General features: G+C 40.2%; 1 protein-coding gene across 2 annotated transcripts in view; it reads right to left on the bottom strand.

The window, feature by feature from the left end:
- PARD3B (par-3 family cell polarity regulator beta) overlaps positions 1–19,760 on the bottom strand; it is a 2,156,380-nt gene that overhangs the window by 1,305,747 nt on the left and 830,873 nt on the right. For both annotated transcript variants that reach the window (XM_077448525.1, XM_077448526.1), the window contains exon 14: positions 6,927–6,990. In XM_077448525.1, coding sequence (XP_077304651.1) covers positions 6,927–6,990 — 64 coding nt within the window. The remainder of the gene's footprint in view (positions 1–6,926; positions 6,991–19,760) is intronic.

Raw genomic sequence — 19,760 nt, forward strand, 5'->3', positions numbered from 1 at the left:
CCCAACATTTCCCATAAATGAGATTCCCCTTGAGGCTGTCAAGGGAGAACGTAGTTGTCATAGCCAGTCCTTCATGTTGACCAGGAGGCTCTACGTTTTCCCTGGCCATTCATTTCAGGATACAGAAGACATTTCTATAAACATATGCAGACTGGGGCTGTAAGCTGGGGCACTAAAGGGGGAGGATGAGCAACTCTGGTTGCTCCAGTTTCACTCCAGAGTCATCTCTACTTTTGTTGTGTCTGAGAAGACATTGTACGTACAACATCTAGGTCTAATTCGGGAACAAGTTTGCTTTTTCTTGATAGGGCGAGACGTTGATTGCCCTTCCAGTGTCAACTGTTCTATTCTTCCTCCACGCCTTAACCTATCCTCACATAGCTCTCGAGTGCGGGCTATATTGGCAATAACACATTTGAAAAGGACCAAGAATCCTTCAGTTTGCACAACTTTTGAGGGTAGTGGTGAGGAGTCGGTCACCAAGGAAGAAAGATCTATTGCAGTTGCTGGATCTTATATCAGTTTAACCATTTGTTCCAACAGAGCAATGTTCAGTTCAGACCATCACTTACAAGGCAGTATCAATTGCAAGAGCTTTAAGCAGAAGGTTATCAGAGATTCAAAGTAAAAAAGAAAAAAAAAAAAAAATATATAATATATATATATATATATATATATATATATATATATATATATATATAAAATATATTCCTTTCTTTCCAGAAAGAGTAGAGTTGTTGTAGATCATTCTGCATCAAACGTAGCAACAGTCTGCTATTTAATAGACAGCTGGACATTGCCTTACTTTCCAGAACTTCACACAGGAAAGTCACACGTACTGTTCATTATCAGAACTTTAAAGGAGTATCTATCTTTTGTCATTCCAGTTGGGAATCAAGAGAAAGAGGTTACAGCAGGCTTGGATCTGTATAGGACTAGAGGTCACGAGCCTCTGTCAGTGGTGGCAGAGCACTCTACCAGAGCAGTTAAAGACTCATAGGCAACACATTCAAGAGAATCTATGGTGCCCATCTGTACAGGGGTATCACGCTCGCTGCAACATTCCTACACAAACTTGACAGAATAGACCCGGGGCGTTGTCATCAGAGGACTTTTTAGGAAGGACTATTCAGTCCTCTGTCTCATTAGAAGATTGGTTTGACAAATAGATCCCACCCCATCAGCTAGTTATGTATCACTATAGTATGCTGCCATGTTTTTTGTCAGGAAAACGGAAAATTGTATCAAATACTTACCGTAATTTTCCTTTCCTGACGTCAAACCATTGCAGCATATGAGCCCACCCATGTGCGTTCCCATATGTGGCTTGTTACAAAGAATGGGGTGGCGGCTAACCATGCCTTCATTTATGCTATTCACTGGTCCTGAGGGAGTGGTCAAGAGGTGGAGCTCTATCACTAGTATGCTGCCATGGTTTGGCATCAGGAAAGGGAAATTACGGTAAGTATTTGATACAATTGTGTTTTTGTTGGGGGTTTTCTTGATTTTTTGGTTTGATTGGCTGTTTTTTTTGGGGATTTTTATATTTTACTTTAATTTTCATTGGGTTTTGAGTTTTGTCTTTTTTGTCTTTGGGTTTTTTTTTTTCGGGGGTTTTTATCACGCATAATTTTGTACACTGTTTTAACCCTTGCAATATTGTACATCTGATGTTGATATGCTTTTTCCTAAATAGGTCACTCTGGTATGGAGAATTAACATACACTTATATTCACAAAGTATCACTATAGTCACTGTAATAGGGGAGAGTTGGAGGGCATTGAGTTGTCTGGCGGGCTCACCATACACCTTTGCCACTCCCTTCTGAGAGTATACATAGGTATGTTGCATGTAAATCCTAGAGTATACATATATGGTATGCTCGGCGGGAACTAGCATATAATCCCATATCATAGGTAGCGTCACTGACCCCACAATTTGTATGGTTTCTATAATAAAGCTTACATATAGGTGCTGTAAATATCTCCTAAACATGCACTGTTTAGGATATATTTACTGTGGATGCAGCTGGAGAAGTCAACAACACATGCACTCTCAAGAAACAGCATACTTGTGACGTAAACGGAAGCTCCCATGTGCATGCACAGGAGTGACATCACCGCCGCTCTGGCCACACACACAGCCTGAGTCCAGGAACCCAGAAGACTGGGGGAGGATGGAAGCACCTTCAGTGGTGACAGCATGCCCTTGGAGGGCTTCGTTTTAAGGTAAGTTTCACATAATGTGCTAGTATGTGATGCATACTAGTACATTATGGGATTGCCTTGCAGGTTCAAAAAAGGAAAAAATGCCAGCAATTTATTACCACTTTATAAGAAAAGTTCAAAAATAACTCACAGGATTGCCCTTACATGGGGTTTTCAGTATCAAATCATACATTTCCAACTTCCTTGCTATTCAGACTTTGCAGTTCCTACGCCCGTCTCCACGCAGACTCACCACTTTGTCTCAGTCAGCTTCCTGGCAAACTAAATGTTCACCTGAGCAGCACAGGCTCCTGCCTAATAACACCTCTAAAGGAGACAGCTTGGTCAGATCTGGCCACCTCTGTTTGAGTACAGGGTAGATACTATTGTCTTTCTCCACACAGAGACTCTGCTCCTTGCAGCAGCTTGTCTCCAAGAGAAAGGAGCCCTGAATTGCAGATCCTTGATTAAAAAGGTTGTGCAAACCTGCACCCCCAGTCTGCTGGCTTCCAGTAAAATGCAGACATTATACACTTTACACCCCCCCCCCCCCCCCACAAGAATATTTGAAGATTCTGGACTCTCAAAACCAACCTGGGAGTTACCAATCCCAAAACCAATTTTCTTCATTCAGAATAGACATTATGAACCCTCAACTTTCAATCGGTGAGAACCCTGTATGACATATACTCATTGTTTGACTGTATGACACTGGAATGCACAATATAGTGATCCAGAACATGCAGATGTGAACCTAACAAAAAAAAAAAAATAAAGAATAACTCACAATACCATGTTGCCACAACCCAACTGTGTTAACGGGCTCATGTGCAGTTAAGTAGCACAATGAGCAATAGTTGTCATCAATACTGTGCATCAGAGCTGGGACAAGGGGGAGCAGTGTTTTGATGTGGGAGGGAGGGAAGGCACCCGAACAACAATGCCCCTACCCTCCCCTTCCCAAATATCTCTTCTGCTAGTTTCTGCCTGTCACTATAAAATCTTGGCACTGTTAGCCTCATATATGGCCACAGTGCAATATGTGTGCTGCTTTGAAAATCCTGCTTCCATTCCAGTACAGCATGCCAAGTATGCTGCTATTGGCCCCTTCCCTTATGTCCCATCTCAGGCTCCCCAGCTTTGGAAAGATCCCAGATATGCTCATCCCATCCATGTCCTGCCTTTCATTTTACCTATGCTGATCCGGGACTATTCACAATAACTGACAGAGGCAAAGAACACACAGAAGAAAAGACCTAGAACATTACTCCACACTTCTGGGTCCACATCAAACCTGATCTGCAGGCCCAGATCTGTACATCAATGCTGAGAAAAGTGTGGTGGCAGCTGGGATCTCAGTTGCAGAAGACTAACTGGTGTTCACATTGTCACATTAGAGGGGGGGGGGGGGGGGGGTGCTAAAATGCAGTTTGGCATCTTCACCTTGGCATCATTTTATGTTATCAGAGAACTGTAATCAGTACCTTTACACATATAATATACAAAACAGATTGTTTTATAAATTCCCATGGTGTAGCACATGTCTGTATATGTCGTAGAAACATCAGCTTTGTAATATCTATAACAGTCCCTGAAGGTTGAATTTTACCAATATGTTTATACATCATGTTTTGTTCTAATGTACAGCCATATTCTTTACCATAATACATCTTGCAGTAATGCTTAGACTGCTTCTTGTATCCCCAGGGTCTGTTCTCATAGCATGCATATAGTGTGCATTCTGATTTCTATATTTAGCTGAAAAGATAACTTCACTGGCAAAATATATCTTCAACACAATTTAAGTAAAAAAAAAAAAGATAATTATGCCCACTGCTTTTGGAGTTCTCATGACCCAAAATATCCTTTTTGGGTGTATGTATCCTAAAAAAAAAAAAAAAAAAATAGGATATGGATGAACAGGTCTTCATCAGAAAAAAAGTCTTGCATTTAAGATCTCTCATCATGTCTTTCCTTCCTAGGTTTCAAGTGTTGGTTATGATGATACATGGATCTTATAGTGTACCCGCATTCTGGAAAAAATCTTTTAAAATGATCTCAAGCACTGCAAGTAGACACCATCTGCTGTCTGGCCCCTGCAGTCTTCATCTTCCAGAAGACATCCAATCAGGCCAAAACTCATTAAGCCGGGTTCCTTGTCAGCTACATCACTCTGGTGATGTCACAACATTAGTGGAATGCACACTGCTTCCGGAATTCGGAGTAACAGTTGCCATCTTCTTCTCCATAGATACGTTGTATACATCTGGTGCTGATCCTTGTAGGCATGAATACAAGTGAGCACAATGTTTATGTAAAGCCTTTTAAATAAAATGAAGTGGTTTTACGTAACCAAAGTCTCTCCATGGAATTGTTTTCCCTTAGTGACGGTGCACGAGTAGAGGAAAATTTGGCAGTGTAACCTACCTAGTAATAGTGGGTCAAAACATTGTGGCGAGTGTCTGTCCAAGTGGGAACACCTGAGGCATTTTGGGGATGGAATGGAACATTCGTAATGTGTAATGCCGCGTACACACGATCAAACAAGCGGGTGGAAAAGTCCTCCACTGGTACGGCTCAGGAGGGGGGGGCGCTCGCCCCTCCTTTCCTGGCCAGCCGGGTAGCGTGCTCGGACAAGGGTCTGTTGTGGACTTGGGGGGGGGGGCCCCACATCGATTTTTTTTCGACGTTGGGGTTCCCCTTTAAGTCCATACCAGGCGGCGGGGCCCGCGACGTCTGCTTCGCGGGCCCCGCCTACCTGGAGACGCGCTCGAAATGAGCGGACTTTCCTCCGCGTGTGTGGGCGAGTCCGTTCATTTCAAAAGTAGGGCGGATAGTACGGTGGACTTAGTACGCCGTATTAGTCCGCTGAAAAAGTGCCGTGTGTGGGCAAGTAGCCCATTCGGAAAGTCCGACGGACAGTCTGGCGGGAAGTCCGCCAGACTAAGTACGTCGGACAGACGGCTATGTGTGTACGCAGCTTTAGGTTAGCACATTAGGAAAGCTCAGCAGCTGTGGATTCTATTGTGTTTTTATTTTTTTCTCACATTCTGTTGGAGTGGAGTAACACATTATTATAACGAAGACACATGGAAACCACTGCAAAATGTTATCTAAACTTGTGGCAAAATGCTAGCAACCCACCGCTACTGTCAGCTCTAGCTACCTATACATGTCTGCTGCTTCTCATAATCAATCTGCTATCACTTGCCATAGATTTGCTGATTTTGTGCTAGGACACAAAGTCAAGTGGCAGCCAGTCCCACACATGGCCACAATGCACTTTAAGTCCTGCTTAAAGGCTCGTACACACGATACAAAAATCGGATGGAAAAATTTGTACGACAAGCTGTCTGCTGATTTTCAGATCGTTATTACGGTGCTTTTTGACAGTCAATTTTGCTTTTTCGTCAGACAGAAGCTGAACGTGCAGACTATAACATTTTTGTTGGATGTGAACTCAACGTCCAATTTTTGTTTAATTAGTACGTTTTTTTGTATGAAAAAAATCGTAAGAGCAAGACTACACATGCTACGAAACAAAATACATACAAAGCTATTAAACACATTATGTCACTTCTGAGATTGTATTCTGTGGAACAAAACTTTTTGTATTATGAGTAACCTCTTCACTTTCGACATGAGACAAGCATGTCACAAAAATGGACGTTTGGTAATCCGAAAATCTAAGCAGGTGTACTAGGCTTTAGACTCTAGATGGATTAATGGATTTTACCTACATACACATTTCCTTTAAGAGAGAGGACACAGACAACAAATCATTCTGGCTAATTCTGCCCCCATGGTTTTAAAAACTGATAAAAATTGTTAAAAGGTAAATATGTAGAGATCTCAGCAGCTACGGTATAACTTCATCAGCTTTAGAAACTTAGTTGTTCAGAGTGAATAGCACAAAGTAGAAGAAAGATGGAAGCATCTAGTACTGAAAATCTCCTACTTCTCTTACATGAGAGTAAAATTAAATACATGAACTGGGAAAATGTATTTCAGTAAGCATGTCTGGGGGTAGCAATTGCTGATATCCTTTGGCAAATGTTAGTTGCCTGGCTATCGTGATGATCCACTAGAGTCAGTACTTTCTGTGTTACTGACCTCAAACAAGCATGCAGATGAGCAGAATCTGAAGAGAAAACACTCAACTATCCATATGTGTTAATCTTTCGTCAGCTGGATGAGCAAAACATCATCCCTTGTTTACAAAAAATTGTGCAAAATATAATTTTTATTTATTTATTACAGGTACTTACATCTGCCCGTCATCAATGTATGCAGTGCTTTACATATGTGCTATACATTCACATCAGTCCCTGGCCTCAAGGAGCTTACAGTCTAAGGTCCCTAATTTACTTTCATACATACAGATATTAGGGCCAATTTAGACAGGAACCAAATTAACCTACCAGCATGTCTTTGGAATATGAGTAAACCCTTGTAGGCACAGGGAGAACAGGCAATCTCCAGGCAGCTAGTGCCTGGTTGGGATTTAAACCAATGACCCTAGCGCTGATAGGCAGAAGTGCTACCCACTTATCAGCAAGAGGGCAATACAGTTTTCACCCAGCCAGTAAGGTAGCAATGCATGCATGCAGGTACTTGTTTCATAACACTGTTTTGCTAAAGAAGAAAAAAAAACAAAAAACTTAAAAAAAATGAATAAAGATGTGCAGTATACATATCTCCTATTATTAAAACACTTACCTAAAGTTAGAGTAATCAAGATAAGGCACATCTTTGTCAAAATTTTCCTCATTGTTGTCTGAATCTGCAAAAAGTTAAAAAATAATACAATTTTATTGATCTGCAAGGTTTACAAAGTTTATGTCTCACTAAGCAGATCATTTGGCACTCACCAATCTAGCACAGTTTTGGAAATTAAAACCAAATAAAATATATAAAAAATGGAGCTGACAGTTGTTGCATTTGAGACCAGGACAATGCCAAGAATCAATGGCCAAAGCAATATTCTAAAAGCACAATTATTATATTACCATACTTTTTTATGGTGAAGGGATACTTGCCAATTGAGGCTGTAATTACTATAGCAAGGCTCATATTGAAAAAGTCAATACTTAGGCCAGTAGAGGAAAGGGGCAAAATCCATGAACTGATTTTATTCCCCTCTTCTGAACATTTGTGGCTAAATTCAGAAAATGGATTGTACATGGAAGTGCATGGGACTTAGGCAGGCCATACAATTGTCATATTTGTTTTCATTCAACCAATAGATTTAACAAAAAAAAAAAAAAGACCCAATTTTCGCATCCACACAATTGAGGTGGATGAGGGAATCAGTCCCTCTGAACTATTGTGTTCTGACATCAGGGAGAATTCCCTGCCATCAGAATACACTATAGCTGGCTGCGCTGATCATGCAGGTATTTTCCAACAGCCTAGTTGTACAGAATTTGATCAGCAGATTAACTTCTGTACAACCAGCCCGTCCATACATTGATGGAAATTCGGCCGATACCCAATTCGGCCGATACCCAATGAACTAGCCGAATTTCAATCAATGTATGGCCTGCTTTTATAGAAAAACATGAAATGATCCCCTTTTCTTTCTCTTGTTTGTTGGTCTGTTCAGTCAAAAAGTAACAATGGATCTAAAAAAGTATTCGTTTCCACAAATACAATCATATGACAAAAGGTGTGGAACTTGTAAAAAAGGGCATCATCATTTGGGAATGCCTATAAGTAAATACAAATGCTCGGGGACATTCTAAAAATTATTTAAGAAAAAAAAAAAAAAATCATATATATATATATATATATATATATATATATATATATATATATATATATATATATTATTTATATATATATATATATATATATATATATGCTTATTGCCTTTATTTCATCCAAGCACACTGCAATCGACTGCTGATATTTCTTCAGTCACAAAACATTATATGACAATATTTAAAGTCCAATCACAGCCAATGTTTTTCTTTTCTTTTTTTTTTCTCTTTTTTTTGTGGGCCAGAGTAAATAGGAGTTGATATCTTTGTTTACTGTGTCCCATTTTTCTTTGTTTCTTATCTCACTATTCACTCATGGGGCACTGGAAACAATTAACACTCCCTTCCAGTCCAGGCCATTTTTCAGCTATTAGCACTGTCACACTTTGAATGACAGTTACTCCCGCAGGTAAGAATGTACCTAAATGAAATTTGTAACTTTTTTTTAATTGTAAACGGATAGAGCTTTCTTTTAGCGGTATTAAACCACTTGCTGATCAGGCCTTTTCTGGAACTTTTTCGTTACAAGTTTCACCAATTGTCGCCTTCCCACCGTCAAATGACAGCGAGTGGGGCGATGTGGCTCTTGTTCTGATAGGACGTCATATGATGATCACGGCCCTGCCGTGTTGCTAGGACATGGCGTGACCCCAATCTCTGTAACGAGCCGATGATGCGGCTCTTTGATCATGTGATCAGCTGTGTACAATCACAGTCAGTTATATGTAATCACGGAAGTGACGGTAATCTGCTCTTTTTTCCTCACACTGACAGGAGTGTGTGGCAAAGAGAGTCAATCTCAATCTGGCATCTCCTCGCAGGAGACAACAAGACAGGAATCAGGACACTGATCATCAGTTCCCCGATTACAATAAAGCACCAGCAATGCCAGTAATCAGTGCCCACCAGTGCCAGCAATCAGTGCTCACCAGTGATGCCAGTCAGTGCTGGCTTTCAGTGCCACATATCAGTGCTGCCCATAAATCCTACCCATCAGTGTCACCCATTGGTGCCACCCATCAATGCCGCCTATCCATGCCCACCAGTGCCACTTATCAGTGCCACCTATCAGTGCCCATAAGTGTGGCATATTAGTGCCTCTATCAGTGCCACGTAATCAGTGCCCATAAGTGCTGCCTCATCAGCGCACATCTGTGAAGTAGAAAACAAAGATAGGAACAAAGAAAAACTTATTTTTTTCAAAATATTCATAATCAGCAGTGATTAAATACCACCAAAGAAAAACTGTGTGTGTGAAAAAAATGACAATATGGGCACAGTGTATCATGACCGCACAATTGCCATCCAAAGTGTGACAACGTTGAAAGCTGAAAATGGCCTAGGCAGGAAGGAGGTGAAAGTGCCCTGTATTGAGATCATGGCAGAGAACATAGAGATTACAATGGCGATTGTGGTAATATTTTATGTCACACTCTATTTGCGCAGTGGTCTTTCAAACACAATTTTATTGAAAAAAATACACTTAAATAAAAACTATATACTAAAGTTAGCCTAATTTGTTTGTATAACGTGAAAGATGATGCTATGCTAAGTAAATAGATACCTTATGTGTCATGCTCATGGAATGGCGACAAACCTGGTTACCTGTTTAGAGTTACAGAGGTGGTCTGCTAGAATTATTGCACACACGCTAATGATCGTGGCGATACCTCCCATGTGTGGTTTGAACACCATTTACATATGCGGACACAACTTACGTATGTGTTCACTTCTGTGAGCAAGAATGGAAAGAGCAAGCACTTTCATTTTTTTTTTTTTTTTTATTGTTTTACTTTTTATTTTTACATTGTCCTTTTATTCCTATTACAAGGAATGTAAACTTCCCTTGTAATAGAAATAAGCATGACAGGTCATCTTTATTGAGCGATCTGTAGTAAAAAAAAAGATCCCAAATCTCTAATTTACCCATAAAAAAAATAATAATAATAATAATAGTAATAATCTCTTTAAGCCAGAGGTCAAGAAGTGACGTCAGACGTTGTTCCGGTCCTCCAAGGACATATAGCAGAGTGGGGCTATCTTGTCATCAGCCGGATCAGACCAAATGACTGGGAAATGGCGAGGGGCTTTTTTTTTTCAGAGTTCGTGTGTGTGTGTGTGTGTGTGTGTGTGTGTGTGTGTGTGTGTGTGTGTGTGTGTGTGTGTACAAATACTGTATATTTAAAACTGTATTTTATTTAACCACTTCCTGCCCAGGCCAATTTTCAGCTTTCAGAGCTGTTGCACTTGAATTAAAATCACGCAGTCATGCAAGACTATACCCAAACATAATTTGTATCATTTTATTCACACAACTAAAGCTTTCTTTTTGTGGCATTTGATAACCACTGTGTTTTTAATGTTTTGCTAAACAAACAAACAAAAAAAAAAAAAGACTAAACATTTTGAAAAACAAAATGTGCTTTTGTTTGGTTCTTCTGTTACAATTTTGCAAATAAGAAATCGATCTCATAAGTTTAGGCCACAACTTCTACTAAATTTCTTCGGTGAAAAAAACCCAAATCAGTGTATAATATTTAATCTTTAGGAAAGTTATAGAGTCCACAAACTTTGGTATACTGTATATCTGAAAATTGATCAATCCTGATGTCCTGACGGAGATCATGAGATCCTAAAATGCCAGGACAATACAACCCCCCTCTCCCCCAAAATGACCCTTTTTTGGAAAGTAGACAGTCCAAGGTATTCAGTAAGAGACATTGCAAGCTTTTTAATTTTGTAATTTGTAATTTTTTGTGAAAATATATTTTTGGGGAAAAAAAATAATAATGCATTTTTATTTCTTTAAACATACTGTCACCAGTGCAGTACAGCATCATCAAATAACTGGTGTGACAATAATCAGGGACGCTGACTGGTAACATTATGAACAAAAACAAAAAAATTATAATTACAATTTATTTATTTTTTTAACACACTGTGACCTGAGCAATATAATGTTACCATAGTAATATTGTACTCATCTGGGGAAGGGATCAGGTTTTTTTTTTTATACATTTTTTGCACATTATGATTGCTTATAGCAAAATCACACCTGAACAATGCATGCATCTTGTTTCTCCATATAACTGGTATCTTGAAGCTGTCATTACCAACAAAGGATTTTGTACAAAGTATTAAATACATTTCAGTTAGCGTGTTCAATACTTTCTCCCTATGTCATTCCATTTTATTACACATAACTTCACACAACTTTTTTTTGGTTTCTTTGTATGTATGGACTGCATGGGTTGTTACCTAAATGTGGTAAACATTTCATGTCAATAGCACCTAGAAATATATTCACCTAGAAAAATGGGTTTGTGTGCAAAACTTGTGTGCTAGAATTATTTCAATGAGCTGTGTAACATCATCTAAATGTAGGTGAGTTGGTAGTGTTTTAATGAGACCTTTTGGCTGTCTAGCCACTTCTCGACCGGCTCCTGTACACATACGGCAGCAGGATGACTCTCCTGCGCAAATCGCCCTAAATGTATGGTGGCTCCTTGAAAAGCCATAGCAACTGCTGCACACTGGGGCATCCGATGTGCATGGCCGGTGGGTGCGATCGCCACCGGCCAGGTGGTGTGTTGTTTTGTGTTGTATTGCAAGGTATTATTTTGTTTCCGAGCATGTGTGGTCTTGCTCTTCCGATCTTTTTCGGACAGATGCTATGCTGATTAAAAGGTAAATTGGACGATCTAGTATCATACGAAAAAGAATATCAAGTTTGTCCATTTGGATAATTTTGGATTAACTGTTGTGAATGGCTCTCGAAAGTTGTGTGTTATCAGATTATCGTACGATCGCTTGGGAAGCAGTATTTTTCATCAGATTTTCTGCTTGTGTGTACTAGGCTTAAGATTGTGTTATGCAATTTTTTTTTTTTTTTTTTAAATCAACTGATCAGTAAAACTATATAAGTGGTCACTGCTATCTGTATAGTCAGCATGTGTTTTCATTAGTTGAAACAACTGAAATAGTGTGACAAGCATCAAAAGCTTTCAACAACACTGACTGTGAGAACACTAAGCCCTTGTACACACGGTCGGAGATTCCGACAACCAAATCCATCGGATTTTGTCCAACGGATATTGTCCGAAACTGTTGCATACACACAGTCAGACAAAGTTGTCGGAAAATCCAATCTTTCAGAACGTGATGACGTAATTTCGTTACAATGGGACTACGTTCAGGCTAGTAGCCAATAGCTTTGATGTAGGAATTTGATCTGAGCATGCGTGGCTCTTTGTCCGATCGGAATTCTCTACACAGGATCGGAGTCTGTCCGATCGGAGCATTTTGTTGGAAAATATTTCCAGCAAGTTGGAAAATTTGGTCTGACGGATATTCCGACGGAAACAGTCCGATGCAGACCACACACAGTCGGAATATCCGACAAAATGCTCTGATCGGACACATTCCGTCGGAATCTCCGATCGTGTGTACAAGGGCTAACCAGCATATAACAAGGGATGCATACAGAGTATATGATTCAAGGTAATTATTGTAAAATTATTGGCAATCACAAGAGGAAAATTGAAATCCATCTTTTGATAAAATAGTTTGATAAAGACACATCTGTGTAATGAATCTGAGCTACAGGATTACCTACTGTAAATGTAATTTACAGTTTAAATAGGGAGTTCTGAACTAACATTTGTGAATGAACATTTCCTCAGCTCCACATATCTAAAAGTTGTATTCAGGATTTCTAAAACCCGCTGGTGTGACATATGTTTCTTTTAATCTTGAGTACTTATCTTGTTCCCTTCCCTCCTTCAGCAGCATCTCCAAAAGCAAATATGGCACAGATGGGGTTTGGCTTTGTATTGTTGGGTCATATGGTGAATTCCTACTTTAAGAACATGCACAGGTCTCATGGAAAATGTCCATTTGAAATGGAGCTTTCCTGAAGCATGTAATTCGTCCGTAAGAAATAGCAAACAGAATTTAAAGTGCTTTCAGACACGGAATGTTCTGTTTGATTTATCCGGAGAACACTGTGATGCGTGTAAATTGAACACAATTTAAATCAGTAGGCTTGTCATTACAAGTAGCTCAGGAAAGATGATATGTCGAAGACTGAAAAGATAAGCTGATAAACCGTACACCAAAGCAAATTGTTAAATGCAGATTCAAAGGTACAAAAGCGGAATAACTTTCAGTTTTTCTACAACTTAACACACTGATCGATGCTTAAAGATGCTGAGATAGTCCTTGCCAAAGAAGAATTTAAACACATTAGAAATGCTGTGAGGTCAACATTTTGCTTGACTTCAGAAACAAAACAAACATTTTAACTATATTTTACTGTGATTAGTATTCAGTGAAATAGTTTGGGAATTGGACTGCATCCAATTACAGTGAAAACCTTGAACAGCGTGTTTAAATAGGGAAAAGAACACAAATATGCCTGGTGGTCATTACTGATGATCTCTCTGAGGCCATTGCTTTCCAGTGTTGGTCTTTTTTAAAGTGGAACTCCATGAAAACAGACAAAATATGTTGTTTGGCAGGTAAAACATTGAACGTGTGTGATTTAACAATTTGTAACTTTAGCAAGCCATTCTTATTATACACCTGGGCTAGTCATCAAGATCACTTTTCTGGAGAGGGATTATAACGCCTGTCAGTTTTTAGTGCTGTCTGTGCCCCCACTAGGTAGATTCACCCCCTCTATTAAGTAAAGAAAATCACAAATGTTGTGTTGTCCTGAGAAAAGTAATAAAGGGAAAACCTTTGAATGGGGACACAAGTTCTGGTGACTTAGGGGTCCCCAAGGAATTTCCATAGATTTCATCTCACTTCCTGTTTGACTATGGGACAGGAAATTAACTGAAATATCTGTAATGGGATAGAGATGGTGAAAAATATTTGACAGGGGTTATAACCCTCCCTTGCTCTATCAAAAAAATAAAATAAAAAAAGTTTTGACTATTTTTCTACTTTAACCGCGTCAGTCTCGGAAAATTGTACCCACTTCCTGACCAGAGCACTATTTGCGATTCAGCACTGTGTCACTTTAACTGACAATTTTGCGGTGTTACACCAAAACAAAGTTGACGTCCTTTTGCTCCCATAAATAGAGCTTTCTTTTGGTGGTATTTGATCACCTGTGGTTTTATTTTTTGTGCTATAAACAAAAAAGGAGTGACAATTTAGAAAAAAAAAAAATATATATATATATATATTATACGTTTTGCTCAAATAAAAATCCCCCCCCCCCCCCGAAAAAATATATAAAAAAAAAATTTTTCTCCGTTTATGCATTCTACGTATTTTTGGTAAAACCAAAATTGCAATAAGCATATATTTATTGGTTTGCACAAAAGTTATAGCGTCTACAAAATAGGGGATTTATTTATGGCAATTTTTATTATTTTATTTTTTTTATTAGTAATAGTGGCGATCTGTGATTTTTATCACGACTGCAACATTATGGCGGACACATCAGACACTTTTGACACTATTTTGGGACCATTGTCAGTTATACAGCGACCAGTGCTATGAAAATGCACTGATTACTGTGTAAATTACACTGGCAGGGAAGGGTTAAACACTAGGGGGCAATCAAAGGGTTAATTGTGTCCTAGGGAGTGATTCTAACTGTGGGGGAGATGGGCTACCACTGACATGACAGTAGATCCCTGTCATGTCACTAGGCAGAATGGGGAAATGCCTTGTTCTGCGGCTCCATGACACAAGCGCAGGAAACCAGCGGACATTGAGTCTGTGGGTCTACTAGCCCTGCCAATTAAATGGGTTGTACAGGTACGCCCATTTGCCCACCGCTGTCATTGTGCTGACGTAAATTGGCATGCAGTGGTCGGCAAGTGGTTAAAGTGTTACTAAACCCAGCACTCTGCATTCACCATATCTGGTGTCCCACAGTACACAAAAAATAAATAAATGGAAATGCAATTATTTTAGTAAATATAAACGACTAAATACCCTTTCTCATCAGCAGTATATAGCAATCTTGTCATGTCTATCAATGTCTGGTTAAAGCTTGTAGGAGGAGTTTTCATTCTACTCTGAATTTCCTATGAGGCTGCAGGACCAGTAACCCTCTGCCTGGAGAGTGCCGATTGGCCCTGTGCTGATCACATGCACCCTCCCAAGAAAAGAAAAAAAAAAGAAAAAACTCTCTAGCAATACACACTAAACTGAGCATGTGCAGAATGCCTCCAAAGGCTCTGTTCTATCAGGAGATGGATTAGGGAGAGTGGAAAAAGGGGAAGATCGGGGGAGACAAGATCAAACAGTTGTTTTACACAATGTATATGATTAACCCCTTAGGTTCCACAGTGAGTATAACAAGCTTGGTTTACCACATTAACAGACTCAATTTACTGTTGTGTGTTTAGTAACACTTTAACAGAGATCTTGAGAATACATTATATACCATAGAAAATGATGAAAGTCCCAAATATAAAGTAGCAAAATAACATGTTACTAAGGAAAGTAACCCACATATAAGCTAACAATCAATACTGTGTGTGGTAGGATTGATAGTTGCCTAGTTGCACACAGTGTGTATAAATAACAGGACTGGTTGTACAAAATCAGAATTTCTTTGGCTAGTAAAACCGTAAACATACATGTATGTCAACTGTCTATTTGTTTGTCTGGAGTTCTACCTTGTATTAATTTAAACCTGAACTGCAAATGTATCTTTTTTTTTACTTAAATGTACAGCTGACTGTATGTAGCACAGGCAATTTGTACCCTCCCAGCACCCCCATGGATGTGAGATTTGAAGAACTAGATGTAACCAAACTGGACCAACATAAGAGTTAAAAATGTTAACCTTGGAGTTCAACTTAAAAACAATGGATCCAACCTAGTGTGAATTAAAAAAAAATAATAATGTTTTTTTTTTTTTCCAATTGTTAGGGTGGCTTTAATATTTCAGCATCAAACTATCATATAGCAATTATTTATACACTTTTAATGATCATATTGCACGATCAAATACTGCAGTTCTAATGCTGGGAAAGACTAAAAACAAGGGAGGCTGCAGGGCTAAAGGCAAAAGGACAGCAATGGATAGCAATGCTAAATCAATGATTCAAAACTTGGGGGAGCTCTTGGTTTTCAACAGACTGGTTTGGCATCCACAAGGTCACAAAAAGTCAGTTCCAACTGAATGGCAAAACAAATCTACTGCATTTTCCTAGCATTAACATATTATCAGCATATCTATACAAATAAAGTGATTTAGGTTTAGTATGTGTTTATTTTTTAGTTTTTTTATGAGAAAAGGACTAGAACCCTTGTCAAGATTTAATTATGTCTGTGTCCTTCGCACAGCATTTGTCCTACTGACTATTGCCTTTCACAGAATGCAAATGGACATTAAAAATGTTACAGTTGTCACCAGAACAAGAGGTAGTGGCCCATCTTCCAATTTGGACTCCTGTTCTGGAGGCAGCTTTCTAAGAGTTGAACCCATCTCAATTTTTAGAAATTCTTTCTTCCTGTTGCATCTGTGGGGAGGAAGTTGAAATAAATCTCCCCAAGGGGACACAGACAGAAAGAAATGAGCTGACAGGGATTTTAAACCACTCCCTATTGTATATAAAACTTACCAGTTTTGGTATTACAATACATGTACTGGCATTACATACAGTAAAAGGCTAAATAATTTATAAGATGACATCAGTCTAGTGGTAAAATACACCCAATGTTAGCAGTGAAGCCATGATCCCAAAAACACTGGGTAATGACGACTGATCTACAGTAGAAATGAATCTGGATAGCAAATTCAAGTGGAACACATTCAGGTCCAAGTATGATGGGCTCGACAAACCCCAGATGGCAGGTTGCCATGACGACAAGAATTTTCTTTCTGATGCCTGAGCTGCTGCTTGAATGCCCCCCACACCCCACATGCGGTCACACGTCTGCTCTTTTCCCCTTCTAGTTGTTGACCTGGAAGTGGCACCACTTCCAGGTCCCCGTTGACAGTTTCCCCGGCCATTAAGGCCAGGAAAGATTGCAATGTAGTGCAAGTGCATTACATTCAGTTGAGCACAGGGGACACCTGTGGGGTCTTTTAGGCTCTGGATGTCTCATTAACCACTTGCCAACCGCTTTCTGCAGATATACTGCAACAAGGCTGCTCGGCTGGACAAACCGACATACCTGTACTTCAGTCCATGCATGAGACAGCGTGGGCGCACGCCGCTGGCTGCACGCTGGGGAAGCACGCGCAGAGTGAAGCAGAACGGGGATCTATGTAAACAAGGCAGATCCCTGTTCTGAAAGAGGACAACATGGAAATCTGCTGTTCCCAGTGATCAGGAACAGTGATCTCTATTTTGTCCCAGTGAGCTCATCCCCCACACAGAACACATCCAAGGAACACAGTTAACCCCTTGATCGCCCCTAATGTTAACCCTTCCCTACCAGTGTCATTTATACATTGATCAGTGCATTTTTTTTTAGCACTAATCACTGTATTGGTGTCACTGGTCCCAAATAAGTGTCGCGTAGGGTAAGATTTGTCCACCGCAATGTCGCAGTCCATTCTCTGGTCAGACTTAACACTCAACCAACCAGTTTTTGAACTCTCCCCCCCAAGTTTGATCAGCATCTCTCTAACGTTACACGCTGCTAACATGTTTATTTGTTGTATTTTGAGCTGTATTTCTTTTTTATTGTTTATTCTTTCTTTATTTCTGTCAAATCCATTTTAGAACTTATCTTTCCAAAACCTTAATCCAGAAGCTAAACGTCCACAGCTCATTCCGAACTTGTTTATAACCTTCATAGAATCCTTGACAACCTAACAAATTTGCACTTCAAGTCGGAGCTCCGGAGGACAGACTACCTCCAGCAACAAAAAACGCATTCCTGAGGAACCAACAACCAACCACTTATCCTATATACGCAAACAGTTTTTTGGTAGCATTCGAAGCAGTCACTGACAGTCAGGTGCTCTTTTTCCCTGTGAGTTGCACTAGTGTACCAGTAAATTTAGAGGCCAAAATGTCCAATTGAAGGTACACTAGTGAAGAGGCCTACAGGTTTCTGAGCCTGACAGATGAGAGTGAAGAGGAAGTCATCCATCTGTCCGATCCAGGCTCAGAATACGAACCAGTAGACAGCAGCAGCACCCTGACAGATAGCTCTGGCGACAGAGTAGTGGTCCCTGCCAAGGTCAGGCGCACCCGACCCCATTCTTCTGCTGTTGCTGAGGTGCAAGAACCACAGGATACGGCACTACACAGGTCTAGGGCAAACTTACACATGGTCCCAAAAGATGATATGGCCATCACATTTTGAGAGACCCTAATGTGGAACGTTAACAATTTTATATAAAAGTGCAAAAAAAAAAAAAAGAAAACACACAAAAACACAAAAAATAAAAAAGCCAAAAATAGTTGTGGTTTTATTTCTCTTCTCTCTCTATTGTTCTCTCTTTCTTATGTTTGCTCTCTCTTGTTCTTTCTCTATTGTTGCTGTATTTTATAACAGTAATGTTTTATTTTTACTATGTATTATTGAATTTGCTTTGCAGGTATGGTATGTCTTACTGTTATACTGTAATGATAGTTTGTGTTATTGTTAACCATCATTTGCCTAGCAGGTAAGTCATTCAGCTGAAGCACAGGTACCGTATATACTCGAGTATAGGCCGACCCGGATATAAGCCGAGGCCCCCAATTTACCCCCAAAAAACTGGGAAACTTATTGACTCGTGTATAAGCCGAGGGTGAGACATGCCTGTCCATCCCTGTGTGTCCGTTCATCCCTGTTTCCGTCCATCCCTGTGTGTGTGTCCATCCATCCCTGTGTGTGTGTCCATCCATGCCTGTGTGTGTGTCCATCCATGCCTGTGTGTGTGTCCATCCATGCCTGTGTGTGTGTCCATCCATGCCTGTGTGTGTGTCCATCCATGCCTGTGTGTGTGTCCATCCATGCCTGTGTGTGTGTCCATCCATGCCTGTGTGTGTGTCCATCCATCCCTGTGTGTGTGTCCGTGCAGCCTTGTGTGTCCAGCCTACCTGTGTCCCGAGCCTCCGTCCCGTCCCGAGCCTCCGTCCCGTCCCGAGCCTCCGTCCTTCTGCCATGCCAGGATCGCCGCTCTTCGTCGGCGCCTCGGCGGCCATTCCACTGTTCAAAAGCCGCGCCTCCGTCTGTGATAGGCAGAACACTCAATTTCCCAGCAGTCTGTGTTCCGCCTATCACGGACATCCTCTCATCCTCGTCCGTAGTATGAGGATGAGCGGATGTCCGTGATAGGCGGACCACTGACTGCTGGGAAATTGAGTGAATAGTAGAATGGCCGCCGTCTGTCTGCTCGACACGCTGATCGGGCAGGCAGAGGGCGATGACTCGAGTATAAGCCGAGGGGGGCACTTTCAGCCTCAAAAAAGAGGCTGAAAATCTCAGCTTATACTCGAGTATATACGGTATACTTATTCTGACAGCAAAAGCGGTTGCTCCCACGATACGTAAAGCCGTGACTCCAGCACCGTAGGAGGTGATCGCACCACCACAGTTAAAAAAAAAAAAAGAGCATATATGCCGAAGCATGGGGGAAGGGGTGGACAAGCGATTTGCTCCTAACATTAGGGGCAGATTGCCCCCATGCTTCGGCATATATTTTTTAAGTACAGATTGCTTTAAAAAAATCAAGGCTTTTTTTAGTTAATGTTTTATTGTTAACATTGTTTGCTTTTCTGGTACGCCATTCAACTGCAGCACTGATTTATTTATCTTGACAGTAACCTGAAAAGAGAATTACAAAAAGATTACAATATATGCCCAACAAGGACCA

Source organism: Lithobates pipiens, unplaced genomic scaffold (genome assembly GCF_037356315.1).
Source record: "Lithobates pipiens isolate NorthernLeopardFrog02 unplaced genomic scaffold, aLitPip1_a1.2 Scaffold_22, whole genome shotgun sequence".
Classification (NCBI taxonomy): domain Eukaryota; kingdom Metazoa; phylum Chordata; class Amphibia; order Anura; family Ranidae; genus Lithobates; species Lithobates pipiens.